The sequence below is a fragment of the Suncus etruscus genome, chromosome 1 (genome assembly GCF_024139225.1).
Source record: "Suncus etruscus isolate mSunEtr1 chromosome 1, mSunEtr1.pri.cur, whole genome shotgun sequence".
NCBI classification, from domain to species: Eukaryota; Metazoa; Chordata; class Mammalia; order Eulipotyphla; family Soricidae; genus Suncus; species Suncus etruscus.
In genome coordinates, this window is record NC_064848.1 from 191159566 (window position 1) to 191187111 (window position 27546).

Below are 27546 nucleotides of genomic sequence, written 5' to 3' on the forward strand. Positions count from 1 at the left end.
CTCTCTGCCTCGCCCCTTGTTAGACTCCATTCGATCACCGGAGCCCCAAGGAGAGACCCCAAAGAGAAGCCCCTCCGGGAGGCGGCCTCGAACTTGGGACCCCAGGAGCCTGGGCCCGCTGCAAATCCGGCTCTGAGCTCCCAGCAAGATCGGACCAGCCCCCCGACGTCGCCCTGAGCCTCTGCAAACGCACCCCGGGCGGCTCAGCACCCCCCCCCCAGCCGTCGCCCCGCCCCGGGCCCGCCCCACCCCGCCCCAGGTCGGGTTAAGAGCCCCCCCAGAGCCGGGAGACCCAGACGCTCACCGGTGGGGGGGCGAGCCGCCTCGTTGTTATGGCGACGGCCCGGTTGGCCCGGGCCCTGCGGGCCACCGCTGCGGGCAGCGGGGGGCTGCGTGGTCCCCGGGGCGCCGGGGTCCCCCGGAGGCTGAGCGGCAGCGCGCGGGGCGCCAGCCCGGGCCGGAGGCTCAGCACCGCCTGGGCGCCGGCTCAGCCCGCTCCCGAGGAGGCCGAGGGCGCCGAGGACCGCACCCCCTCGCCGCCCGCCGCCCAGGAGCCGTCCAGGACGCCCGCGCCCGCGCCCACGGGGCCCCCCGAGTCCCCCGCGGCGCCCGCCGGCCGCTCGCTCGTGCAGAGGGACATCCAGGCCTTCCTGAACCAGTGCGGGGCCAGCCCCGGGGAGGCGCGCCACTGGCTCTCGCAGTTCCAGACCTGCCACCACCCGTCGGACAGGCCCTTCGCCGTCATCGAGGTGAGTGGGGCAGCGAGCAGATTTGGGGGGCACGGCGGGATCCGCTGCCCCCGGCGACCAGGAAAGGCCACCCCGGGATGGAGCACGCCAGGGCCTCTCCAAGGCGCGGCCTACCCGATCGAGGACTCTGGGGGAGCTCCGAGAGAAGCCCCCCGCCCAGCAGGGGCTTATCTGGGGGTTCAGACGGCCAGTGGGGAGCCCGGGCAGGAGCCTCCGGCCAGCGTCCCTCCCCTCCCCCCAGGTGTCCCAGAGTCCAAGGTCGCTGGGCGAGGGAGAGGCGGAGGGAGGCACGTTCCACGGGTGTGCGATAAGGGGCATGGCAAGACCCAACGGGGCAAAGGGCGGCGCAGGTGGGCGCCAGAGGCCAGGAACCCGGTGTGACACCCCTGGGCCTGGGCCGGTGTGGGGCTTTCAGGCCAGGAGGGCCAAGATGCGCGGGTAGGGCCGAGTGGGCGCCTGGGGGAGCGGGTCACGACCCTCCCCGACACGCCTGGGTGTCTGCCCAGGTGGAGGAGGACGTGCTCAAGACCCCCGAGGACGTGGCCACCCTGGCCTTCGCGCTCGCCTTCCTGCAGCGCATGGACATGAAGCCGCTGGTGGTCCTGGGCCTGCCGGCTCCCACGGCGCCCTCGGGCTGTCTGTCCTTCTGGGAGGCCAAGGCGCAGCTGGCCCAGAGCTGCAAGGTGCTGGTGGACGCGCTGCGGCACAATGCAGCCCCGGCCGTGCCCTTCTTTGGCGGGGGGTCCGTGCTGAGTGCCGCCGAGCCAGCGCCGCATGCCAGGTCAGTGCAACCGCCCCGCTGGCCCCGATGATGCCCCGATGATGTCGCACGCCTGGAGCGGACGTTCACGAGCACCTCTCCCTGGTTCCCAGCTACGGCGGCATTGTGGCGGTGGAGACCGACCTGCTGCAGTGGTGCCTGGAGTCCGGCAGCGTCCCCATCCTGTGCCCCATCGGGGAGACGGCCGCGCGCCGCTCCGTGCTCCTGGACTCGACGGAGGTGACCGCGTCGCTGGCGAAGGCGCTGCAACCCACCAAAATCATCTTCCTCAACACTACCGGCGGCCTGCGCGACAGCAGTGACACGGTGTGCCCCGGAGTAGAGCCCGCGGGTGGGGTCAGGAATGAGCATCAGAAAGACACTCAGGGCATGGAGTAGGGCGTTTGCCTTGCATGCAGAAGGTCATTGGTTCGAATCCCGGCGTCCCATATGGTCCCCTAAGCCTGCCAGGAGCGATTTCTGAGCATAGAGCCAGGAGGAACCCTTGAGCACTGCCGGGTGTGATCCAAAATCAAACAATAAAAGAAAAAGACACTAAATCCGTGGCACCCCATGAAAGGAAGGGAAAAGGGATGAGCGAGAAGAAGGGTCCGGGGATGGGCAAGGGCCCAACCGAGGCTTGGCTCACCCCCTTTGCCACCCCCTTTGGCAGGTCCTGAGTAAAGTGAACCTGCCGGGTGACCTGGACCTGGTGACCAATGCCGAGTGGATGAGCACCAAGGAGAGGCAGCAGATGCGGCTCATCGTGGATGTGCTCAGCCGCCTGCCCCACCACGCCTCGGCCGTCATCACGGCGGCCAGCTCGCTGCTCACTGAGCTCTTCAGTAACAAGGGTGAGGGTGTCCACATCTGGGTTTGCGTGGACAGGAGAGACGGTCTCCCCGCCGAGCCAGGAGCCTTTGGGGGGATGGATGCCACAGCCCTGGGCCCTTACTCTTGCCCAAACCTGGAGGGAGAGCAGGGAGCAGCCAAGAGGAGGTGGACTGGTGGGCGGGGCTGTGAGAAATGGTGGGCGTGGCCTGCAGCTGGGCGGGCCTATAGCCGAGAGATTTTGCTGATTGGCTAGACTAGGAGAGGTGGGCGGGGCCAGGCCACAGGATTTCGGGCGATAGGCGGGAATAAAGGAAATAGGTAGGATTACAGTTTGGGCACAAACTCAGCCTAAGCATCACTTTGAAAGAGGGTCATTACACAAATCTATATGGGCCGTCTTTTCTTTCTTCGTTCCTTTGTTCTCTCTCTGCGTCTGTCTCTCTCTCTCACCCTTTCAGAGGTGCTCAGGATTGACTCCGAGCTCTGAGCTCGGGTAGACTATGTGGGATCAGGTCAAACCAAGCTTCCTATCCAGTGTACTACTGTTCTGCCCCAAGTGAACCATCTTTATATATGTGTATATATACACATTGTCCCCCACCCTTTCTGGAACCCTCACCCAGCTGCATTTGGGCCAGAGTGGATGCGAGTGGGCTTTGGGCTAAGCTTTGGAGCCAGCCGTTTTTCCATGCCCGTAGGCTCAGGGACCCTGTTCAAGAACGCTGAGCGGATGCTGCGAGTGCACAGCCTGGACAGCCTGGACCAGCACCGCCTGGTGACCCTGGTGAATACCAGCTTCGGCAAGAAGCTCCGGGACGACTACTTGGCCTCGCTGCGCCACCGGCTGCACTCCATCTACTTCTCCGAGGGGTGAGCTGCTTGCCCAGGGGACTGAGGGACAGAGGAGGGGCAGGTTGGACCCGAAAGCGGTACAAGCCTGCCTCGCCTCTCCCCCCCTCCCCCCACCCCGAGACAGATACAACGCAGCCGCCATCCTGACCGTGGAGCCGGTCCTGGGAGGCACCCCATATCTGGACAAGTTTGTGGTGAGCTCCAGCCGCCAGGGCCAAGGCTCGGGGCAGATGCTGTGGGAATGCCTTCGCAGGGACCTGCAGACGCTTTTCTGGCGCTCCAGGGTCACCAACCCCATCAACCCGTGGTATGTCCAGCTTTCTCTCCTATTCGGCCCTTGTCCACCCACCAAGGAGGCTGTTTCCCCTTTATCAACTCTGCCCCCAACACCGGGGAAGGTCTTTTTTTTTTTTTTTTTTTTGGTTTTTGGGCCACACCCGGCAACGCTCAGGGGTTACTCCTGGCTATGTGCTCAGAAGTCGCTCCTGGCTTGGGGGACCATATGGGACACCGGAGGATCGAACCGCGGTCCGTCCAAGGCTAGCGCAGGCAAGGCAGGCACCTTACCTTTAGCGCCACCGCCCGGCCCGGAAAGTCTTTTTTGTAGTGTAGAACACATGTAGAGGACATGAGATGTCCACAGCCACACATCACACCCTGCCCTACTAGGACCCCAGGGGGCAGTGACTACTTGATGCAGGGCACCCAGCCCCTTCCTAGGCTATAGGATGCCCGTTTCCTGTCTTTATATTACTTCCTTCTCTCCTGCTCTGTGGGCACCCAGAAGTGAATCAGGCCCCCTCCCAGGCCAGATCCAAGACCATCCTCAAGCTGACCTTAGTTGTATGCCTTGGGTAAGCTTCCTCTCTTCAGCTAACGACTTGCTGCAGAGAATCAGCCATCAGCACCAGCCCCAGCAGGATTCCGACTAGTGAGCCTTGCCTGAACCCCCGAACTCCCACGTGTTTTTACCTCCAGGTACTTCAAGCATAGCGATGGCAGCTTCTCCAACAAGCAGTGGATCTTCTTCTGGTTTGGCCTATCTGATATCCGGGACTCCTATGAACTGGTCAACCATGCCAAAGGGTTGCCAGACTCCTTCTGCAAGCCAGCTTCTGACCCAGGCAGCTGACCCTCACCCCCAGCCCTGCATATCCTGGGACAGCAGGAGGGATTGAAAGCCATGTCTGATGGAGGCTGTGGCAACTGGTTACACCAGGCGTGCTGAGTGTCTGGAGGAGGCAGCCCTGCTCTGCTCCACCCAGAGGAGAGTACCCAAGTGGAGAACCCAGGAAAGGGGCCCACCCAAACCCACGTGTCCAAAGCCATGACTCTTGGCCTTCAGTTTCTAGTCTAGGGAATGGCTGGGTGAGAAGGGCCCCATTCCTGTGGCCTCTGTGCGATTTTGATGCTTCCTGGCAGTCAGCTTGATAGTCCATCTCTTGTTTTATATCCCAATGAGTCTTACAACTTCTCAGGAGGCTTTGATTAAAAGCTGAAAACCTGTCTAAGAGTCAGCTCACCCTTGGAGGAAATTACCAGCGCCCCTGGGAGCAACATCTCAAGGACTGGGAACCCAGGAACTTGAAAACAGAGGTGCCCAGTAATACAATCTTCCCCTTTGGGAGTCCCTCCCCTTATGCTAGGAGACACTTTGCAACCCACAGTTTTTTTTTGTTTTTGGTTTTGGTTTTTGGTTGTTTGGCCACACCCGGCAGTGCTCAGGGGTTACTCCTGGCTGTCTGTTCAGAAATAGCTCCTGGCAGGCACAGGGGACCATATGGGACACCGGTATTCGAAACAACCACCTTTGGTCCTGGATTGGCTGCTTGCAAGGCAAATGCCGCTGTGCTATCTCTCCAGGCCCAACAATCCACAGTTCTTAACAGCATTCCCAATGCCTTCTCAGGGAGGCTCAGAATCATAGCTAGTTTTGGCCATTCCCCCAAAGTTCTCCCTTGGACTTCTAGTTCAGTCGTTGTGGGAGTGGCACCTGAGATCCAAAGTCGGACATCTCCAACATTTCCAACCCCACAGTGTGACAGGCACTAGACTGGCTGATGGGGCTACTTTCTGGGGAGGTGCGAAGGGGCCCTAGGAGCTGTTGATATTTCTCTTGGGAGAGGGGTAATATCAGGGATACAGCTGGATGGTAGCTACAGACAGGTGTGACCTGGACCCCAGCTCTGTGGTTAAGAGCCAGTTGCTTCCATTCGCTGAGCCTCCACTTGTTCCTTTGTCAAATATTTAACATTTGATAACTCAACCTCAAAGTAGGCAAAGTTCATTCTCTCCTTCTAGCTGCCCTTATCAGAGGTCTTTCTAGTATCCCAAAAGAACTGATACAGTGAGAGGTCAAAGGCTCAGACTCCAGGGAGAACTGGAAGATTCTGGAAGAGAGCCCAGGAACGGTGGGACAATCACATAAGGACTAAGGAGAGGTCTATGATGGTTTCCTGGATCAAAAACAGTCAATGACCCATTGTCTTGTGGGGAAAACAAAGACGCAAAGCCAAATATCTATATAAAATGTTTATTTTCAGAAAACTGTGTGGTCTGGTGTTTGGGGGCACTCACCCCACCAGGATAACCGAAGAACTGAAAATGGTGCCTACAAAGCCAGGAAGCTGGCCACTGGCTGCCCCACCCCTGCGTATCCCAGATCACACTGGGGCCTGCCCTGCTCACAGGGTAGGAGGCAGCAAGTGCTGTGGCTGCTCCTGGCATACCCTGAGAACCTACATGATGTGTACAGACCCTCCCCCAATGGTCCAATCACTCCTCCCAAGCCTAAGTAAGCCACGAGTCAACACACACACTCACTGTTCTGTCCTCCAGAAGCACTGCGGAGCCTGGATGCAGCTTTTAGGGTCAAAGGGGAGGTTTCACATGGGCTCTCTTCTGCTTCTCAGTCCTCTATGCTGTTTCCCTCTCAGCAACCCACCCTTATGCTCCCTTACTCCCGTCTCAGGAACCGGAAACCTAGGGGAAACACCGGCCACAGCTCTCCTCCTAGTAAACAGAAGAGAACCTGTAAGGTTTCATCACCAGGACTCCTACCCAGCCACAGTCATAGGGAGAGCTCTGCCTCATAGCAACTCTAGCAAACATACAGTAGCACACAGACAGTATCAAACATACAGTCTCCCTCTCCCTCTCTCTCACACAAACACATACAGGGATCAATCAACAGCCAAAGCATAAATAACCAGCAACTAGACCAGCGAGGAGGCAGGCACAGAACCTCAGAGACTCCCTGCACCCATCTTAGCTTCTTGCCCTGCAACTCAGCCATCTGTGGCCAGGATGATAGCAGCCCCGAAGATGCCCACGTTCTCTCCCAGGAGTTTCATCTGGTTCCAGAATTCCACACGCCGGGTGTTGTGCCAGTACGCAACATTGCCATCAATAAGCAGCATGACCGGGGGCAGCAGGATGGCCAGGATCTGGGCAGCCAGGGTCACGTAGTAGCCCGAGAGGAAAGCCAGGGCCAGGACGCCGTAGAGCACGAAGAAGAGCTGGATCGTCAGCTCCCCTCCAGGGAGGTGGTTCAGGTAGGCCAGTCGGTCCTCCTTGCTGTGCTGCAGTGAGTAGGCCTGGAAACACAGTGTCTTAGGCTCTCCCTCGGGCCGAGGGGCCTCTCTGGGCTTCTCCCCTTGGGCACAGCACTTGCAAGGCAGGTCTGCAGGCGGCCTCTGACCCCCCTCAGACTCAGGACTCCTGAAAGCAGAGCTAGGGCACTTCATGAAGTCACAATCTAAGGGCTCAGAGGAGGTGTGTCTATGGCCAAACTGGGGCTCCCACTTCTGAATACAGAACCCCACACACGAAGATGGTGCCCAGGAACTCACTGAGGCCATGTGCCTTGGGACATAGGCCTCTCCTACTACTGGGAGGGGGTCAGTCTCAAGAACTCCATGCAGCAGAGTCCTAGCAGGAACCTAAAGCCCCAAACCTCTCCTGTGATTCCTTCCACAGTCCCCTGAGGCTACAGCCATGAGAGAAGCAGTCCCTCGTGTTCTCCTGGTGCTCGGGCTTGGAGGCAGGAAATTGAGAACCACATGCAAGTAAGCCTTGTCCTGTTTGTGTTCTGCCAGTCTCAGGCTTTCAGTGCCCTCCCAAATAAGCATCACCCCCTTGGTGGTCCCCCAACCTACCACGCAGATGAGGTAGATGCCAAGGAACACCTGGCCGGTGGACTGCAGGGAGCGGCTGCGGGGTTTCCGGCGGTACAGCTCCCCAGCACCGCTGGCCAACACCAGGAAGCCACCAATGATGGCTACGGTGCGCGAGTACATACGGACCTAGGCCAAGGCAAGGGGACCTGGTCAGGGCTGCAGCCACTGCCCTGTTTCTGTCTGGGCTCCACACCCAGCCCATTTCCCTCAACAAGCCCACTTCCTTGCATGGGGTCTTAAAGCTGAGACAAAGATAGCCATCAGAAAAGGGCATGATACAGAAGAGCCCTCTGCACCCCTGTATTTATTGCAACACTATCACAATAGAATCAACAGAATCTGGAAATAACCCAAGTGCCCAAAACCAGATGAATGGATAAAGAAATGGTGGTACACAATGGAATACTATGCAGCTGTTAGGAAAAATGAAGTAACAATATTTGATTATACATGGACAGATATGGAGATTATGCTGAGACAAATGAGTCAGAGAGAGAGAGAGATATAGAATAATTGCATTTATTTGTGATATAAAAAAAATAGTATGGTCGGGGCCGGAGAGATAGCACAGCAGTAGGGTGTTTGCCTTGGAAGCCGCTGGCCCAGGATCAACATTGGTTTGAATCCCGGTGTCCCATATGGTCCCCAGAGCCTGCCAGGAGTGATTTCTGAGCACAGAGCCAGGTGTAACCCTTGAGCACCACCGGGTATGACCCAAAAACCAAATAAATAAATTTAAAAAAAAAGGTATAGGTTCATCTCCTTGGGGGATGGCCCTGCTATCCAGTCTGGGGCCTTTGTTGGATTAAAGTATTAAACCTTACAAAAAAAAAAAGTATGGTGGGGCCAGTGAGGTGGCGCTAGAGGTAAGGTGTCTGCCTTACAAGCATTAGCCAAGGAAGAACTGCGGTTCGAATCCCCTGGTGTCTCATCTGGTCCCCCCAAGCCAGGGGCAATTTCTGAGCGCTTAGCCAGGAGTAACCCCTGAGCATCAAATGGGTGTGGCCCCAAAAAAACAAAAAAAACAAAACAAAAGTATGGTAATAATATCCCAAAGATAATAGAGTCAAGGACCAGGAGGATCATTCTATGGTCCACAAATTGTGGAGGAGTGCAGTTAGGGCATAGAAGGGACCAGTATGGCAATTATAGTTGGAAATGATCACTCTGGACAAGAGCTTAGTGCTGTGGGGCTGGAGAGATAGCATGGAAGTAGGGCATTTGCCTTGCATGCAGAAGGATGGTGATCCGGTCCTGTCCCTCCCCCACCCCCAACCTGCCAGGGGCGATTTCTGAGCATAGAGCCAGGAGTAACCCCTGAGCACTACAGGGTGTGACCCAGAAAAACAAAAACAAAAAATAATTGGGTGCTGAAAGGAGATAAAGTGATATGCATGATACCCCTTCAGTAACAATACTGCAGACTAGTGTCTATGGGTTAGAGTGATAGCACAGCGGTAGGGCATTTGCTTTGCACGCAACTCCAGTATCACATATGATCCCCTAAGCCTGCCAGGAGCAATTTCTGAGTACAGAGCCAGGAGTAACCCCTGAGTGCTGCCAGGTGTGGCCCCAAAACAAAACAAAACAGGTGTCTAAAAGAAAAAAAAGAGGGGGGCCCGGAGAGATAGCACACCAGCGTTTGCCTTGCAAGCAGCTGATCCAGGACCAACGGTGGTTGGTTCGAATCCCGGTGTCCCATATGGTCCCCCGTGCCTGCCAGGAGCTACTTCTGAGCAGACAGCCAGGAGTAACCCCTGAGCACCTCCGGGTGTGGCCCAAAAACCAAAAAAAAAAAAAAAAAGAAAAAAAGAGGGGCCGAGCGGTGGCGCTGAAGGTAAGGTGCCTGCCTTGCCTGCGCTAGCCTTGGACGGACCGCGGTTCGATCCCCCGGCGTCCCATATGGTCCCCCAAGAAGCCAGGAGCAACTTCTGAGCGCATAGCCAGGAGTAACCCCTGAGCGTCACAGGGTGTGGCCCAAAAACCAAAAAAAAAGAAAAAGAAAAAAAGAAAGAGAGAGAAAAGAAGAAAAACGTTTGTTACAGAGATAAGCAGAGGCAAAGATTGGATGGAACTGGGGGCCTTAGCTCGAAATTGAATCTCAATCAAACTGAAACTCAATCACAACTTTGTATATCTCATAGTGATTCAATTAAATAATTTATTTTAAAAAATAGAACAAAAGGACATGGTGAATTCAGAGTCATTGTATACTGTACATCAGGAAAATGTTTGCCTTGCACTTGTGGACCTAGTTTAGATCCCTGGCATCCCATATGGACCACGAAGCACAACCAGAAGTAATTCCTGAGTACAAAATGAAAAATAACTAGAACTAGGAGTTTCTTTCAAAAAGAAGAAAAGAAAAAAGGCCACGGACAAGGAGATAGCTAAAAGGCCAAAGCACATGCTTTGCAAAGCAAAGGTCCCAGTCCCTATCCCCAACACTGACTTTCTCTAGTGCCACTGGGAACAAGCAGCATCTCACCACCTGGACAAAACTGAACTAGTTACTCTGCCTTCTGCTCCAAGGCTATCCAGGAGAGCCCCATAAGGATTCGTGGAGAAGTGCTTCCCCCTCAAAAACAAAAGTAGAAATTTCATCAGACTGGAGTGCAAGTTTTGCATACAGAAGCCCTAGGTTCAATCCTTGGCACTCCAGGGTACCTCAAATACTGTCAGGAGCAACTCTTAGGATGCGCTGCCCCTTCCCCCTAAAAAAGGAAAAAGATTTAAAAAAAAAAAAAAAAAAACTCCATGGGGCCCGGAGCGGTGGTGCCAAGTGGTAAGGCGTCTGCCTTGCCCGTGCTAGCCTAGGACGAACTGCAGTTCGATCCCTTGGCATCCCATATGGTCCCCCAAGCCAGGAGCAATTTCTGAGCACATAGCCAGGAATAAGCATCACCGGGTATGGCCGAGAAACACCAAAACACAAAACAAAACAGTTCATGATCCTACAGGAAGTAAAGATCACATCCCAAATAGCAAAGTTGTCCTCTGCAAGCACAGGTTTGCAAAGATCCAGTCCCCTGTTCCAAAACGGTACAAACCCATCCCTACGGGTCTGGGCCGAGTTCGGAGCCTTGCAGTGGGGGCACAATTTCAAGTATTTCTTGGCTCCACAAAGCTAAATGTGACAAAACCGGAGGCCACAAGGTCCGCTAGGCTATTCTCCCCTAGAGTCTGAGATCACGAAACTAAAAAAAAAAGGTTTCAAACTTAAGGTCTGGACCCAAAGTTTGGTTTGAACAGTGACAGATCTCTGATCTTATTTTATTTTTTTAACTTCTAGGCCTCAGTTTCCACATTCTGAAAAGGATTTGCATTGAAGAGCTTTCCTTCCAGAGTTGGCCTGTACTCATCCCCACAAGCGTGGGCTTAATTGCATTTTCGCCCAACCCCATCCCCCGGGTCAGGACAGGAGTCCGAGATCATGAAACTAAAGGTTTCAAACTAAAGGTTCTGGACCCAGAGTTTGGTTTGAACAGGGGTGGATCTTTGATTATTTTTCCTTTACTTCTAGATCTCAGTTTCCACATTCTGAAAAGAAGGGTTTGCACGGAAGAGCTTTCCTTCCATGCTTGGCCTGTACTCGTCCCCACAAACTTGGGCATTGTTACATTTGCCCCCTATCCCCATCCCAAGGGGTCAGGGCAGGCCAGGCCACCTGCACGCCACCCCGAGGCCTTGCGCGCTCACCTTGAGCCAATCCCCGTAGTGGACGTAGCCCCCGACGTAGGCGGCGTAGGTGCTGATGGCCAGCTGCAGGGCGGCCCCCAGCGCAAACCAGCGGCGCTTCACCCCGAAAGACATGAAGCTGGCGCACAGCACGGCCGCCCCGATGTCGAAGTACAGGTAGGGCACCGGGATGTCGGGCTTCCTGCGAGCAAGGACGAGGAGAAGCCACGCGGGTGGGTGTCTGGGGGTGGGGGGCGGGCACGACTCCCACCCTGCAACCCGAGCAGGGGCAGCCCCTTGGGGGGCAGGCGCTGCCCATTGAGCCTGCAGGCCACCCGCGCCCAGGGCTCCCTCCCCTGCCCACCGGTCCGACCTCGCCGCGGGGCCCACTCACCTGCGCGCCTCGGCCCGCTCGGCGTACAGCATGAGCTGGCTGAAGCAGTCCCAGAAGGGGCAGCGCGTGAGCAACGCCGCCCCCGCCTGCATGAGGAGCTGCAGCATCCAGCGCCGCGAGCCCAGCTTGGACGCCATCTTGGCCTCCGCCCCGCCCCGCCGGACCCGGCGCCGGAAGAAGCGCGCCACTTCCGGCCCCTCCCGCACTCGCTGCCGTCGGGAAACCAGCGCCGCTGCTCTCCAGTTCCGGACTTGGCGAGGCGTGATGCGTGCGTGCTCGCTCACGGCCGGTTTCTTGTGGCCTGGGAACTCTGCACCGCGGTAGGGTAGGGTAGGCCGCTTTGCCTTGCACGCCGCAGACTCGGGTCCGATCTTGAGCACTTCGTATGGCATTTCGAGTGAGTCCCGCCGGGAGTGAGCCTTGAGCACAGCAAGATGTGCCCCCTGCACCTCCCCTCTTGCACATGGACACTTAAGGGCCCCAGTTCTATAATTGCCTTTTTTTTTTTACACCCCCCCCCCCATAATTGCTCTTAAAAACTTAAAGGAACAGTGGGTTTAGGTCATCACCTTGAACATCATACTGATGCAAACTAGTCCTTGGATGCTTGAATAGGTTCAAACCTGAAATTGGGTTACATACTTTCCAAAACACATCTGAGATGTGGGGGGACACTGGCTGCTACCTCGTTCAAGAGTTATTGGGAGGTTTAGCCGAGACAGTGTTGTTAGTAACAAGGGTTAAAGAAATTATACAATACACACTTCTCCCTTACACAGGAATTCGGTTTAAATTCTTCTGGTTAAGCCACCTGCAATGGGATAGCACCAATTTCTCCAGCAGGACACTTCCCTTCGCTCAGATTACCACCATCTTTGCTTGCAGCAGCCTTCCAGCTGGTCTCTCGGGCTCTCCTTTGGCTTCTTCCAATTTAATCTGCCCCCACCCACTTTGGGGGGAAGACCACAACCAGCTGAGCTCAAGATTTACTCCAGGCTCTAGGAGCAGGGATCACTCTTGCAGGGACTTGGGTAACCATATCAGATGCTGCTAAGCCCCCCCCCCCTCCTTTTATTTTATTGTTTTGGCGCAAGAACCAGCGATGCCCAGGAGTCACTCCTGGCAGGGATTGCGACCCATATCAGATACCAAGAATTGGACTCAGGTTAGCAGCGTACAAGGCAAGCACCCTACCAACGGTAAGAGCACCCTAAGTACTCTAGCCCGAAGCCCCTTTTAAGAAACATTATCATATCAGGGACCCCTCCCTTTGAACCACATAGCACACTGATTAGTTCTGATACTTTTATTAGTGACTACTTTGCCCTCATTAGACTGACAGCTCCAGCTGGGTCCAGACTTCTGGTCTCTGTTCACTCAGTTCTTCAGTGACTGGTAAACAGGATGCATCTGAGGATGGTGGAGACTGTGTCACAGCTCAGGAGTACAGGGTGTGGGTCATCTTGTCATGAGACTTGGGTCCCATCCCCATACGGTGTGACTAGTGAAAAGATATGACTTGGCTACTATGTCTTGCTCATGGTAGATGCTCGGTAACTGTAACGAAGAGGCAGCAGCTCTAGGCTTCAGGGGGTGGGGGTGTTGCCACCACCGCCACTGCCACTTTGGGACCCACTCCCAGCACTGCAACATGCAGATTCAGTGTCCTTATTGGAACAGACTACAACAAGCACTTCCCTGATCATTTCCATCAGGAAGTGTTTTTCCAGCTCACCTTGCTGACCCCAAAATCAGGTATGCCTGTATGATCACACATTTATAGGCCAGCAGTAATCCTTGAGCAGAGCTAAGAATAAGTCCTGAGCGCTGCTGGTGTGACTTCAAAACCAAACAATTTGCTTTTCTGAAAGTGACCAGGATCAATTCTGGGCATATCCAAAAGAATGAGAGGGCATTATAGCCACATAAATGAAAAAAATGGGAACTTGGACTATGAAAGTGTTCTGGCATTGAGGAAATCTCCACATAGAATGAGAAAAACTGCCCAATAGGTGTGGGAGATGCTTGAAGAGCTGTAGTGGCTTCATCCCTGGCTTTCATCCTGCTACCACACTCCTGGGAGTGACCCCCAAATATCATCCCAGCAATCTTCCCAATCACTAGGTATGAACCCACCTTTTGAATATCCCTGCATTAGTGGAATTTAGGGGTTTGGCTCAGTGGTGGGAGTGCCTATCTTGGGATTTGGGGCTGAAGATCCATCCCAGGTGCCACCCCATACCATAAACATAATCCCCATTGTACTACAGTTGTGAGGTCTCTTGGGATCAGGATCTAGTGTGCAGCACCACTTTGTTTTCCAATCGTGGCTTATTTTTTATAAAGTGAATAATGAAATGAAAATTTTATTATGGGGGGGGTACTTTTAAGCCACACCCAGCAGTGCTCAGGGCTTACTCCTGGCTCTGTGCTCAGAAATCACTCCTGGCAGGCTCTGGACCATATGGAATGCAGGGGGGCAGAACCTGGGTCCATCCTGGGTCGGCCGTGTGCAAGGCAAACACACCCTACCGCTGTGCTATAGCTCCAGCCCCTCCAATGTGTTCCATTCCCCTCTCCTCACCTATTTTCAGCCTCACTCAACAGGACAAGACACACAGCCACTAGGAACTATGGGCAGGCAAAGGAATGGTACCATTTCCCTTAGTCCCAACCCACGGAAACACTGCTGCTCTCCACCAGCACCCTCTCCTGATTTAGCCACCAATCCCTCCATCACCGCCTAAACAAAAGGCAGATCAGGGTGAGGGAAGCCTCTCTGGGCTTCGCCCTTTCCACTTTTACACATGTCCTTTTCCTCAAAGGGGTCCAGGTGAGTCAAGAGACTAGGTGACTGCACCTCCCAATTCCTCTCACAAGTGCCCGGACAGTTGAGCCCTCAGACTTCTTGTGAAGAACATTTCCTTTTTCTCCTTCGTCTGCTCTCAGCTGCCTTCAATTCTTTAGGTAGCACCCCTCACCCACCTCTCCAGAGGCCTCCCTAGTTCTGGAGCCCCATCTGCACTTACACTTTTGACATCCAAACTGCCCATGACAGCCAGTACAGCAGTCATCTTAGTAGGTTGTCATCTTAGTAGGTTGCATGGTAGTGCATGGTAGGTTGGCCCAACTGACCATATGCAAATGCCCTAATCAGTCCTGACGGTCACTGTGTCATGCGCTGTGTCACATGGTGAGCAGCAGTCTCCAGACCACTGTCCGGATGCCCACCACACTTTGAACTTCAGGCTCTGCAGCTGATTGCCTATAAGGTGCATCCAGCTTGCTGTCATTTGTCATTTGTTGAGAGAGGGACTGGCATTGTGATTAGGGCTGCTGTTCTTTGCCAATAAGAACTAGCACAGACAGTAAAGTCCCCCAAGCCCTGCTGGGCCCCGTAGCATTGGTTTCGACTCAGGTGAACTGCTCTGGGTTCCCAGGGCCCTCAGGCACCCAGGTTACTGAGCTGGTAGTGAGGTCCAGGTGAGCCCAGAGTGGCTGAAAAGTCCAAGGCTCGGCAGGTCAGCTGGTTCTGGCTGAGGCCCAGCTGCTCCAGGAAGCCTGTGCCCCCAGGCAACCCACTAACTAGATCCCGAAGGGCACTAGCAGTAGCACTGCAGTCCCCAGGTTCCCACAGAAAAAGGGGGGGAGCCACTTGCAGGAGGCGGAGGTGCTCTGGCTCAGCTCCCACAGGCAAGTAACTGCAAGGCGCCTACACTGGCTGCATCAGACCTGGACAAGTAGTGTGTATGCTGCCAGCAAGAGGGAGGCTGTAGCTATCCTCTGCAGAGTGGTGGGGTGGCACTGGGCTTTGCAGCAGGCACTCAGGAGCGGAGACCACCTTGTCTTGGCTGTACTGGAGAAACAAGTCAGTCCCCACTCAGGGGGTCCCCAAGACTTGTCCTCAAGGACACTTTACCCCTCACAACTGTAGCTACTTCTGGAAAAGCCACAGAAGCCTGACACACACACACCCATTGCCACCACTCTCCTGTCTAGATTTTTGGGCCACACCTAGTAGTACTTGGAAGGGTGGGTAGCTGCTGACCTTTAAACCCTCCAGGTCCCTACTCTCTCCCACAGTCCCAGGAGACAAGGAAGGGATGCAGTCAGACCAAGCTGGAGTATATGAGAACCCTCTGGAAAGCACATCCTCAGAGCAGCAGAGCTCTAGGAAAGCCAGAGCCAGAGGTATGGGACATGTGAGGAAAAGTCCAGGAATTGGTGAACAGACAGGGAAACAAACCTGGCCTGAATAGGTGACTCCACAACTCTATCTGTTGGGATGGCAGGCAGCTGAAGCCCTGCTGAAGTCTATCCTAGAATGGGCAAAAGCCAATGTCACAGTCTTCCCCCCTCGCCCTACCAGAAATTTAAATCACCCGCACATCCCCACGACCATCACATAGTCTAAGAACTCCTACTCTGGTCCTCACAAGACCCTCGTTCTAAATCCTCCACTCAGGTCTCCTAGGAAGAAGCACCCTGCACCAGAAAAGGTTGTTCAGGAACCAGGGTGTGGGGACCTAGGAGGCCAAACAAGTTCCTTTCTCTTTAGGCTCCCACGGGAGTTTGCTGGCCCTCCCCAGGACTCTCGGGAGAGTGATGGTGACATTAAGGAGAGTTGCCAAGGGCCAGACTCTCATTAAAGCTTTCCTCAATCCTCAGCTGAGACTCACTTCGGAGGCCAAGAAACTGATGGAAGCTGCAGACTCACGCTGCTGATTTGTAACAGCACAGCCAGACCCCCAAACCCAAGTCCGCTCTGCTCTAACCATGGAGACACAGAGCCCCCAGACATGTCCTACTCTGTGCCACAGAACATCCCTTCCAGATGTCATGGTCAGGAGCTGGAGCAATAGCACAGTGGGGAGGACATTCACTCTGCATCAGCTGACCTGGGTTCGATATCTGGCATCCCAAATGGCCCTCCAAGCCTGCCAGGAGTGATTCCTGAGCAGAGTTAGGAGTAACCCAAATACCACTGGTCACAGCCCCAGAAAAAGCAAACAAACAGAAGTCATGATCAGATCAGAGCAACAAGACAGTAGGTAGAGTGCTTGCCCCGCATGTGGCTAACTAACCTGGGTTGGACCCCTGGTCCCCCAGTACTACGACACATGATTTCTGGGTGCAGAGCCAGGAGAAAGCCCTGAGCCCAGACATGTGTGCCCCTTCACCCCCAGAAAAAGTCATGAACTATGAATAGATGTCTTTCTCAGAAAAGGAGCAGCAGGTAAGCCAGTATGAATCTAGGATACGAACGAATCCACACCTTTGGTTGATCCCACTTGAGCTCCACTGAATTCAATCAATTGGTTGGAGTGCATCAAGCAGGAGAAAGCTCACCGCCAATGATCCTGGAGAAAATACTACAGCAGAAGGTTGTTACAACCTTCAGCTCAAGGCGCCAACTCATTTATTTCTTTGTTTCCAGGCCACAGCTGGCAGTATTCTGCTCCCAGAATACTTAGGGGTTACTCTAAGGGTAATGGAAATGGCTATGGCAGGAAATGCAGTGCCAGTCCAAAATGCAAGCAAGCCCTTTAACCATAGTCCTGTCTTTCCATCCCTCAAAGTTCCACTTTCCAAAGATGACAAGACTTGTAAATGTTTGGTCTAAGAAAAGTTAATAAAATATACTATTGGTTTACCAAACTCATATAAAGATACTTGTAACATGATACCCTCTGAGTGCCCTTGAGTTCCACTAATACCAAGATTTCCAAAGATCTTTATTTCCTTTTTTTTTTTTTTTCTTTTGGTTTTTGGGTCACATCCAGTGATGCTCAGAGGTTACTCCTGGCTTTGCACTCAGGAATTCCTCCTGGCAGTGCTTGGGAGACCGCATGGGATGCTGGAATCAAACATGGGTTGGATGTTTGCGAGACAAACGCCTTACCTGCGGTTCTATTGCTCCAGTCCCCTTTATTTACCTTTTTGACTGTTACTGGTGTGCTTTGGGAAAAAGGAGCAGCGGGCAGCAGACTTGAGTCACAGCTCTCTTCCACAGCTGAGCTGCTGCTTGAACACAAAGAGACACAAGGCAGCTATCACATGTCTCAGCCACAGCAGTGAGGTTGCTGTTATGAAAGTGTTCAAGCAGGACAGTCTGTGCTGGGTGCTAGTGTGGGGATATGAACAGGGAGATGGAGGCAACCCACAGGGACCCAAGCATCCTTGGCATTTCTGAATTCCAGGGTTTCTGCTGAGCTTCAAGGACACCTCTCACCAGGAGCATCCTGTCCTCACACACAGTGCTGGGATAACGAGACAGCACAGCATTCCTCTAGCCAGCACTAAGGTGTAGGTACCAGAAACCTCTGAACTCAAATGGGAGAGTTCCCTGCTGCATCAACAGAAATGTCTATTCTTACCATCTATAAAACAGACACACACACCCCAAGTTAACTCCAACCACCCCCCTACTGTGTCTGCATCAGTCTACCTGACTCACACAAACATCAGGTTCCCATTCCACTTTAAACACGACAATTTATGCCTCTAAGAGGTACTCAGTAATCTCACAGGGCCTTCTTCACCTCCCTACCAAATCTCAACTTGCCTGTAATTCAACCACCCTCTCCCCTGGCCTCTTTATCATGCCAGAAAGGATGCCCCTATCTAAGGCCAAAACATTTTCTGTGACCGAGGATCTCACCTTCTTCCTAAAGTTCCCAAGATAGGCAACCCTCGAGTCCAGCTCAGTGCTCTCCACCCAACTCCAATTTTTTTTTTTAACTGCCCATTGATCAGCCCCCTTTCACATTCTCATGGCCAAGACAGGAGCAGTGCTGGAGAGCACAGCAGATATGAGAGCTTGCCTTGCATTCAACCAACCCTGATTCAATCCCCAGCGATGCACTAGGTTCCCCCCAAGAGTGGCTCTTGAGGGGCCGGAGAGATAGCATGGAGGTAAGGCGTTTGCCTTTCATGCAGGAGGTCATTGGTTCGAATCCCGGCATCCCATATGGTCCCCCGTGCCTGCCAGGAACAATTTCTGAGCCTGGAGCCAGGAATAATCCCTGAGCACTGCCGGGTGTGACCCAAAAAAAAAAAAAAAAAAAAAGAGTGGCCCTTGAGCACAGAGCCAGAATAAGCCCTAATAATAACAACTAGGTAAGACCCTAGAATAACACAAAACTCTACCTTCAGTCTTCCATCAAATAACTAGAAACTAAAGATATACAAAAAAGAAAGAAAAGAGAGAGAAAGGAAGGGAGGGAGGGAGGGAGGGAGAGAGGGAGGGAGGGAGGGAGGGAGGGAGGAAGGAAGGAAGGAAGGAAGGAAGGAAGGAAGGAAGGAAGGAAGGAAGGAAGGAAGGAAGGAAGGAAGGAAGGAAGGAAGGAAGGAAGGAAGGAGAAAGATACATAAAAATGGAGCAGGAACTGGAAAAATAGAGCAGGTATGACACTTGCCTTGTAGGTCAACTCAGGTTCAATCCTGGAACCAGATATGGTCCCTCAAGCGCTGCACAGATGTGGCCCCCAAATAAAATCAACAACAAAAGCAAAGTATCCTTGCTTTGGACTCAGAATCCCTTTAGACCATTAAGGATAAACTTAAATATATCACCATAATGCAAGCCAGATATATATGCCACAGGGTGACTGACATAGCAAATCAGAGTAACTTCACACTCTGTCCAGGAGGTTTCGTAAGTGACTCTGGAAAAAGACATAGTGGTTAGGAGAAAGTGGTGCTGAAAGGTGGTTAAAGTCTTATGTATGAAATCCTATGAACAACAATACTATATAAACCACAGAGCCAAAGTTTGTATATAAAAAAAAGTGCTTCTTGGGGCTAGAGAGATACACAGCAGTAGGGCATTTGCCTTGCACGCAGATAGATGGTGGTTCGAATCTCAGAATTCCACATGGTCCGGAGCCTGCCAGGGGCAATTTCTGAGTGCAGAGCCAGAAGTAACCCCTGAGCGCTGCTGGGTGTGACTCACAAACAAAACAAAAAAGTGCTTCTTGGACCTGGGTGACAGCATAGCAGTAGGGTGTTTATCTTGCTTGCAGCTGCTGACCGAGACAGACCCAGTTTCAATCCCCGACACTCCATATAGTTCCCCAAGTCTTCGAGGAGCAATTTCTGAGCACGAAGCCAGGAGTAACTCCTAGGCGCTGCTGGGTGTGGGACCCCTCCCAAAAAAGTGCTTCTTGGAGAAGCAGACTGGTGGGAAGCAAAAAGGGATAGGAGACTGATAGAGAACAGTGGGCACTGGTGAAGAGACTGGTGTTGAAACATTGTATACCTGAAACCTAATCATAAATGACTACATATAAAAAATGCTTCTAATTAAAAAAGACATATGGTCTAAGATTAGATAGCTCAAAGACTTTGCACACTGCAGGCCCAGGTTCCATTCGTGTATTGCATGGTCCCTGACCACCACCAGCAGACCCCCGGTCTGCCAAGTGTTCCCTATCCCAACCCCCGAGCTGGGGTGACAGTAGAGCAGGTCCCTGACATCGATATGGTCCCCCAAGCACCACAAAAGTAATTCCTAATTCAGAGACAGGAGTAACTCCTGATCATTGCCCAGTATGTCTTAAAATTTTTTTTGTTGGGGCATTAGAGGTAAGGCATCTGCCTGGCAAGTGCTAGCCTAGGACAGCGGTTTGATCCTCAGGCAACCCAAATGGTCCCCCAAGCCAGAAGCGATTTCTGAGCGCATAGCCAGGAGTAACCCCTGAGTGTCAATGGGTGTGGCCCAAAAAACAAAAAAAAAAAAAAAGAATTTTTTTTTTGTTTAGGGGCCAGAGAGATAGCACAGAGGTAGGGTGTTTGCCTTGAACACAGCCTATCCAGGACTGACAGTGGTTCGAATCCAGGCATTCCCTCAACCCTGCCAGGGGCAATTTCTGAGCGCAGAGCCAGGAGTAATCGGCATGTGTAACACCCCCCAAATTTTGTTTTTAAAGAAAGAGAAGGGAGAATGGCTCAGTTGGAAAGTAATCTTAGCCCAGTCCAATCTCTAAGATAACAACTAGAGTGCTTTGTGAATTCACAATGTCCACGGAAATACAATGCTGCGCATCGTGAAAAGCACTCAACTGCCAGGGTAAATAAGTGTCAGAAAGGACCTTCAGGACACGAAAAACATACACCATATTTTGAGGATTAGAAGATGACTTCTTGGGGCCGGGCGGTGGCGCTGGAGGTAAGGTGCCTGCCTTACCTGCGCTAGCCTAAGGAGACGGACCGCGGTTCGATCCCCCGGCGTCCCATATGGTCCCCCAAGCCAGGAGCGACTTCTGAGCGCATAGCCAGGAGTAACCCCTGAGCGTTACCGGGTGTGGCCCAAAAACCAAAAAAAAAAAAAAGAAGATGACTTCTTTTCTAGTTTTCCTGTCAGGAGTCGTGTGGCTTTATGGTATGAAATAAACTCATCTCAAAGTTCATCCAGCACACAGTGTGAAATGAGGCCCAATATATGAACACAGATTTACTGTCAATTCACTGTGTATAGCGGTTTACACCAAACTGCATGGACATTTCAATACCAGGAAACCAGCAACGGATGCAGCTCTGTAGTGGAGCGAGAAAGAGAGAGCAAGAGAGACCAGAAAATGCAGACAATGGGCCTGAGAAGATAGCATGAAGTTAGGGCATTTGCCTTGCATGCAGAAGGACGGTGGTTCGAATCCCAGCATCCCATATGGTTCCCCGAGCCTGCCAGGAACAATTTCTGAGCATAAAGCCAGGAGTAACCCCTGAGCGCTGCCAGTGTGACCCAAAAGCCAAAAAAAATAAAAAAATAAAAAAACAGACAAATGTTTACTGGCTATGGGGCATATAAAAGTGGGGGGGGGGGATCCATGGGGTCAGAAACAGCAAAGCGGCATGGTTTTTGCCTTGCATTGCAACCAACCCAACCCGGGTTCGATTCCCAGCATCTTATATGGTCCCCCAAGCTTGTCACGAGCAACTTCTGAGCACACAGCCAGGAGTAACCCCTGAGCACAGCCAGGAGTGGCCCAACCCCCCCAAATGTGAGGGGATATAAAAGTGTGTATGCATGTGTGTATGGTATATGTGAATTCAGACAAGTGGTTACTGTGTGTGAGGCATATGAATATGTGTATAAAAGAGTGACTCCCAGGGGCCGGAGCAGTGGTGCAAGGGGTAAGGTGTCTGCCTTGTCCACGCTAGCCTAGGACAGACTGCAGTTCAATCCCCCAGCATCCCATATGGTCCCCCAAGCCAGGAGTATTTCTGAGCACATAGCCAGGAGTAACCCCTGACCGTCGTCAGGTATGCCCCCCCCCCCAAAAAAAAAAAGAATGACCCCCAGCTAGGATACACTGAAAAACTTCTCGTCTATGTGCATACAATTCTCTGCTCACATTAGTTTTCATTTCTGGCCACACTCAGTAGTGCTCAGGGGTGGTGTCAGGGACCAATCCTTAGCCACTATTCATTTCCAATTAATGTTTTTTCAGCTTAGGGACTATTTCTGCATTCTCAATACCACTCTACAGCACACCACCTTGTTCTACTCAAAACTGAGCAAACAAAAGTGAACAGTCCAGAGCTGGAGAGTCAGCACAGTGGTAGGGCATTTGCCTTGCAAGCGGTAGACCCAGGACTGATAGTTTCGAATCCTGGCATCCCATACGGTCCCCATGCCTGTCAGGAGCAATTTCTGAGCACAGAGCCAGGGGTAACCCCTGAGTGCCACCAGGTGTGGCCCAAAAACCAAAAAAAAAAAAAAAGTGGGCAGTCCACATGCTAACTATCTGGAAAATCACAGGACATTATTTCAGAGGGAATAAGAGTGGGATTTGTCCCACACCAGGCAGTGTTCAACCTCAGCTCAGTGCCTGTAGTAGCTCAGGTAGTGTTTAGCAGAGACCCTGCAATGCCAGGGATCAAACCTGGAGACCCCAAATGCAGAGCATATGCTCCAGTCCTTTTTTTTTTTTTTTTTTTTTGGTTTTTGGGCCACACCCATTTGACGCTCAGGGGTTACTACTGGCTATGCGCTCAGAAATCGCCCCTGGCTTGGGGGGACCAAACCGAGGTCCGTCCTACGCTAGCGCTTGCAAGGCAGACACCTTACCTCTAGCACCACCTTCCCGGCCCCATGCTCCAGTCCGTAAGGCATCTCCCAAGCCCATTAACAGATGAGGTCTCAGGCTCTGTTTTAGCTCAGCAATGAAGCTCCCAACAAGTCATTTAGTCCTAGTGTTGAGCCCTAGAGGCTCAACTAAAACACATGATATGTAAAAATGGAAGACATTCCTCAGAAGCCCCAGAGAAGAGGACGGAGTGAGGGCTATGAGAATCTGAGAGGTCGAGGCTGTCTGCTTGAATACTGTTAGACTTGAAGACTCAAAGCTGGCCTGAGGTAAATCTTATTTGCAACACCCTAAGAACCAAATAAGGTGCTAGGGATTGAACCCAGGTTGGCTGCATGCTAGGCAAGTGCCCTACCTGCTGTATCGTCAGGGTGAGAGGTGTGTTTTGGGGCCACCCCCAACATTATTGGGGGGACTACCTGTAAAGCCAGAGCTCTTGTATGGAAAGCAAAAGGTCAAGGCCTCTAATTTATCTCCAAAGCTCTTAGCAACAGTGCACTTGCCTTACATGGAAGAGGCCCTTGGTTACAACAAAAATCAAAACCAAATCCTTTGTTCCGATACACATACATTATTTCAAACACTACAGTTAAGATTCATGTGGCCAAACTGAATTGATTGCCAGCATCCCATATGGCCCCCCAAGTATCACCAAACGTGATTCCTGAGTGTTAAGCCACAAAAAACACCTCATTGTCAGGTGTCCAGAGAGGGGCAGGGGTTAAGGCACTTGCTTTGCATGCAGTCAACTTCTTGGTGCCCAGCATGATATTCAGTCACCCCAGCAATGGTTTGGGAGCAGTCTCTGAGCACTGCCAAATGCGGTTTTTCCCTCTCCCCAAAAAAAATTAAATAAAAGATAAAGTCACTGAACTGAAAGGCACCTCTGGGGACAACTGTAGAAAAGAGCCAGAGCCAAAGCACCTCCAAGAGCACCCTTAAACAGAGCCAGGAGCAGCCCCTGAGCACCACTGGGCATCCCCTCCCCCCCTAAAAAAAGTGTAGTTAAACTACAAAATCCAAGGCTTTAGAACAATACAAGTAGGGTGCTTGCCTTGCACACAGCTGGCTTGGGTTTGATTCCTGGCATCCTGTGTAGTTCCCAGAACCTCATCAGGAGTAATTTCTGAGCACAGAGCCAGGAGTAACCCCAGAGCACTGCCGGGTGTGGTCCCAAAACAAACATAAAAACATAAAAAATGGGAGAGTGAGGGGCTGAGTTCAAACTTGGGCATCATGTGTCCGCCTCCAGCACTGTCAGTGGCGCTCTGGGGGCTCCCAGCTCAGCATGAATCAGCTGGCCCAGTATAGGTTCAGTGGGTCCCAATACTACTTGGGAACTACCCCCTCCCTCACCCCACAAAATAGTGGGCTTCTGTTTTCTTTCCATCCCAGACCAAGAGATTAACTGGGAAGGAAGAGAGATTCCAGGATCATTCCCTGGCTAGCTCAGTCCCCCCACAGGACTTCTTGGCACTGTATATGGGAATGAATTCTTAGGGGCAGAAGGAGACAGATTGGCACAAGGAAGGAAGGAGAGACTCTAAAGGCAAGGGTCAAACCAAATACAAGCATTTCAGACCCCCTTCCCCTGGGGTCTCTACAGCACGCACAAACCCAAGACATGAGTGATGGTTAAAAAAATTTGGGTTTTATTGTTTTTGCTAAACAATACTAAAAAAAAAAAAATTTCAATTTGAAGGCAGGGCTTGAATTATTTAATTTTGATCCATTTATTTAATTAAAAAAAAGAAAGGAAGGGGAAAGAGATCATGGCCAAAAAAAAAAATGTGTAGTTAACCCCCACTTTACCCCCAAGCTCAAGCTGATCCCGTGAGCATCCCCCAAAGCCCACTCAGTGCCAGACAAACAGTGGCACTCTGCCCCATGGCACTGCCCTGCAGGCATAGGAACAACAGGTGCCAAATCTCGGTGGGTTACTCACACCTGACAGACTAGTAGGCTGAAAGCCAGAAAAATCTTTCCAGGTTCTGTCCATCAGCTGAGCACATACAAACTGTCATAAGTTTGTAAGATTTAAGGGGGAGGGGATCATGAAAGGAGTTTGGCAGAAGAGAAATTATAGGGCACCCAAGTTTTCTCCTGGGCCAGAAGCTCTGAATACCAACTTTGAGGCTCGGGTTCGTGTAGTCCAAGTTTCTTCAGAAAGAAAATCACCCCTCATGGAGGATGTGATATGTGCCCTCCAAACATCTCTCCCTGCAGAGGGCAGAGGACCAGGGGGCAACGGGACTCCCAACTTGGGAGACAGGGAGTGGCAAGGAGGGGCTTCTAGTACCATCAAGTAAGACAAAAGGCAGAAAAGGGAATCCTGAGGCTTTGGCTGATGTGAGGCTTGTACACACCGATTCCAACACCATCAGGAACTCTCCCAGCCGAGTCCCATCGCACACACAAAGTGCTGCAGGAGATTCTTGGTGGGAACCAAGTTAAGCTGCCAGGCGAAGGGCGCTGGGGAGGGCAACTTTTTTTACTTTCAGAGGAATGAATTGGGAAGAACGGCCATGATCTAGTTAAAAAGAGACCTGCAAGAAGCAGAAAATATTTAGAGAACATTTTAATATATATTTTCATATATATATTTAAAGTTAAGAAAAATAAAACTAATTCAAGCCATGCCCTGTGCAAAAAGAAAAAGAAAAAGAAAGAAAAAAAAAAGGAAAAAAAAATCCAAAAACTTTCAAGTGAGACTTCTGTCTGCTGCTCTAGTCTCAGTTTAAGTGTCACAGTCAGCTTGTTACTTTTATTTTGGAAGAGATGTAAAAGTGTCTTTCAATCACTCAGAAGGCAAGTAGAGCCACTTATATAAAAACAGAATGCCAGGGAAACAGACTAGGAAAGGAAAGTCAGAGGAGAAAGGGTGGAGCAGAAAAGTTTTCAAAAAAATAAAATTAACAAGGTGACTGTTCCAAGAGGGGACTGTGAAAAGGACATGGTGGACCGAAGTCTGTTAGTCAAGTAATGATTCAACTTTTAAATTATTCTCTTGTTCTTTTTTGTTGGGTGTTTTGTTTGTTCAAGTCTAAGATTTGGAAATGCTGGCCCTCTGTTAACAAGAGCCAACAAGAAATATAGGATCCCTTCCCTCCCCCGGCCTGCCTCCGCCGAAGCCACCACCGCCGCCTCCGTGGCTGGACGCTGGAAGAGTGTCCGTGTGTGTGGACTCAGGATGACAGGGCAGCCTCCTTCTGTGGTTGCTGGGCTTGTGAACGCTGCAGTATCTTTTGGCTTTCCACGTCTCTAAAATGTTTTTCAACCTGCAAAAGACCATGCAGCCAAGTCAGCAAAGAAGATGGTCATGCCAGAAAATGCAGCCAACAGCTCACTCCCTGGGTCAACAGCCCCGTATGGTGTCTAGCCAGGGACTCCTGCCCTGCTGTGTGTCAGCACTCCCAGCCACAGGCAGGCAGGGCTGCTTACCAAGTGTGCAGTCTGAGCTAAAACGGGCTCAAAGAAGATGCATCCATAAACCACAATAAAAGAGGAAAGATTATTAAGGCCCCTTCACAAGTGCAGATGCAAAGCTGATTGGGAATTAAGCTCCATGATGCTGGTTTCTCTGTACTATTTGTTTCTACAAATGCTGTAACTCAGTGGAGAAAGTCACATGTCAGATAGATTAGATGCCACCCAGCCCTTCCTAAAAAGAAGCCAGAGAAGAAAGCTGCTCAGGCCCAATACTGCAGAATCATCTGGCTAATTCCAGAAGCCACAATGCAGAGGACATGGAGCTGAGCACTCTCTCCAATCCTACCCAGTGGTGCAGCCCAAACACCACTGCAGATGCTCCTAGTAAGGAGAAAGGGTCTGCGTGTGGGCAGAGTGTCCTGAGGCTGAGGATGCCCCTTCCCCTAAGTAAAGGTGCACAGCTCTTTCACTTACTATTTTCCGTACATGGCTCAGTGCACTCCCCTCTTTGCCTTTACAGTTTTCCACTTGATACGGGGGTGTAATAACAACTTCTTCCATGACTACGATGTTTTTTTCTTGCCATTTACAGTCTTTAATGCTGGAAGGAAGAGAGAGAAGGTGAAAGTTACCTCTAGCAGCCATCCCACACCTCCTGTCTGATGACTAAATAACTTCAGTTCACAAGATGCCAGCAGGCCACAGAGAGAAATAGCTGAGAAACACTTCCTGGGAATCATTAGCTAGAAAAAGCAATCAGATAGATACACATTTCTTCTGTGGAGGGACCAAAAGAGTTACTGTGAAGCATTAGGACTTGGAAAACAGTAGAAAACTCAGTGGCAAACCAACCTTAGTTATAAATACCACACAATACTTTCCAACCACCATATTCACCTTTAGTTGCAACCTAGAACAAAGACTGGCAAACATTTCTTTCTTTTAAAATTTTTGGGTCATGGGCCGGGAAGGTGGCGCTAGAGGTAAGGTGTCTGCCTTGCAAGCGCTAGCATAGGATGGACCGTGGTTCGATCCCCCGGCGTCCCATATGGTCCCCCCAAGCCAGGAGCAACTTCTGAGCGTATAGCCAGGAGTAACCCCTGAGCATCAAACGGGTGTGGCCCAAAAACCAAAAACCAAAAAAAAAAAAAAAAAAATTTGGGTCATATCCAGCAGTTCAAAGGGGTTACTCCTGGCAAAGTATATGTTCTAGTCCCCCCCTTTTTTTTGGTTTAGGGTCACACCTGGCAGTGCTCAGGGATTACTCCTGGCTCTATGCTCAGAAATCACTCCTGGCAGGCTTGGGGGACCATATGGGATGCCAGGATTTGAATCACCGTCCTTCTGCATGCAAGACAAATGCTTACCTCCATGCTCTCTCTCTGGCCCCCATGTTCTAATCCAGGGGTCCTCAAACTTTTTAAACAGGGGGCCAGTTCACTGTCCCTCAGACCATTGGAGGGTCTGACTATAGTAAAAACAAAACTTATGAACGAATTCTTATGCACACTGCATATATCTTATTTTGCAATGAAGAAACAAAATAAATACAAATACAATATGTGGCCCGTGGGCCATAGTT

At 51.7% G+C, this 27546-nt stretch overlaps 3 protein-coding genes and 1 long non-coding RNA gene across 5 annotated transcripts in view; 2 read left to right on the forward strand and 2 right to left on the reverse strand.

Annotated features, from left to right (window-relative positions):
- Positions 1–293: 293 nt before the first annotated feature.
- NAGS (N-acetylglutamate synthase) lies at positions 294–4327 on the forward strand. Its single transcript, XM_049779514.1, has 7 exons — positions 294–749; positions 1256–1530; positions 1623–1836; positions 2183–2363; positions 3042–3213; positions 3320–3502; positions 4174–4327. The coding sequence occupies exons 1-7, from the start codon at positions 333–335 to the stop codon at positions 4325–4327; spliced, it is 1596 nt and encodes a 531-aa protein (XP_049635471.1). The 5' UTR covers positions 294–332.
- Positions 4328–5712: 1385 nt separating this feature from the next.
- On the reverse strand, positions 5713–11619 carry TMEM101 (transmembrane protein 101). Of its 2 annotated transcripts, XM_049781096.1 has the most exons (5): positions 11446–11619; positions 11073–11253; positions 7353–7499; positions 6475–6791; positions 5713–6207 (listed from the first exon to the last, which is right to left on the reverse strand). In XM_049781096.1, the coding sequence occupies exons 1-4, from the start codon at positions 11580–11582 to the stop codon at positions 6483–6485; spliced, it is 774 nt and encodes a 257-aa protein (XP_049637053.1). In that variant the 5' UTR covers positions 11583–11619; the 3' UTR covers positions 5713–6207; positions 6475–6482. The 2 variants fall into 2 exon arrangements, with proteins under 2 accessions (XP_049637053.1, XP_049637046.1); XM_049781089.1 differs by having other exon boundaries at positions 5713–6791.
- LOC126020496 (uncharacterized) lies at positions 11191–16685 on the forward strand. Its single transcript, XR_007499601.1, has 2 exons — positions 11191–11228; positions 16114–16685. It is a non-coding gene; the product is annotated as an uncharacterized LOC126020496 (long non-coding RNA).
- A 7479-nt stretch (positions 16686–24164) lies between these two features.
- LSM12 (LSM12 homolog) overlaps positions 24165–27546 on the reverse strand; it is a 40472-nt gene continuing 37090 nt past the window's right edge. Inside the window, exons 4-5 of the mRNA XM_049781389.1 lie at positions 26439–26565; positions 24165–25813 (exon numbers count right to left, since the gene is read on the reverse strand). Coding sequence (XP_049637346.1) covers positions 25721–25813; positions 26439–26565 — 220 coding nt within the window. The 3' untranslated portion in view covers positions 24165–25720. The remainder of the gene's footprint in view (positions 25814–26438; positions 26566–27546) is intronic.

Bases quoted from the DNA above. Each gene is read 5' to 3' on its own strand.
- NAGS (XM_049779514.1), top strand. From the start codon at position 333: ATGGCGACGGCCCGGTTGGCCCGGGCCCTGCGGGCCACCGCTGCGGGC. The intron at 750-1,255 runs GTGAGTGGGGCA...GTGTCTGCCCAG, and splicing joins GGCCCTTCGCCGTCATCGAG to GTGGAGGAGGACGTGCTCAA. The intron at 3,503-4,173 runs GTATGTCCAGCT...TTTTACCTCCAG, and splicing joins ACCAACCCCATCAACCCGTG to GTACTTCAAGCATAGCGATG.
- TMEM101 (XM_049781096.1), bottom strand. From the start codon at position 11,582: ATGGCGTCCAAGCTGGGCTCGCGGCGCTGGATGCTGCAGCTCCTCATG. The intron at 7,500-11,072 runs GTGAGCGCGCAA...GCCTTGGCCTAG, and splicing joins ACTACGGGGATTGGCTCAAG to GTCCGTATGTACTCGCGCAC. The intron at 6,792-7,352 runs GTAGGTTGGGGG...CTGTGTTTCCAG, and splicing joins GCATCTACCTCATCTGCGTG to GCCTACTCACTGCAGCACAG.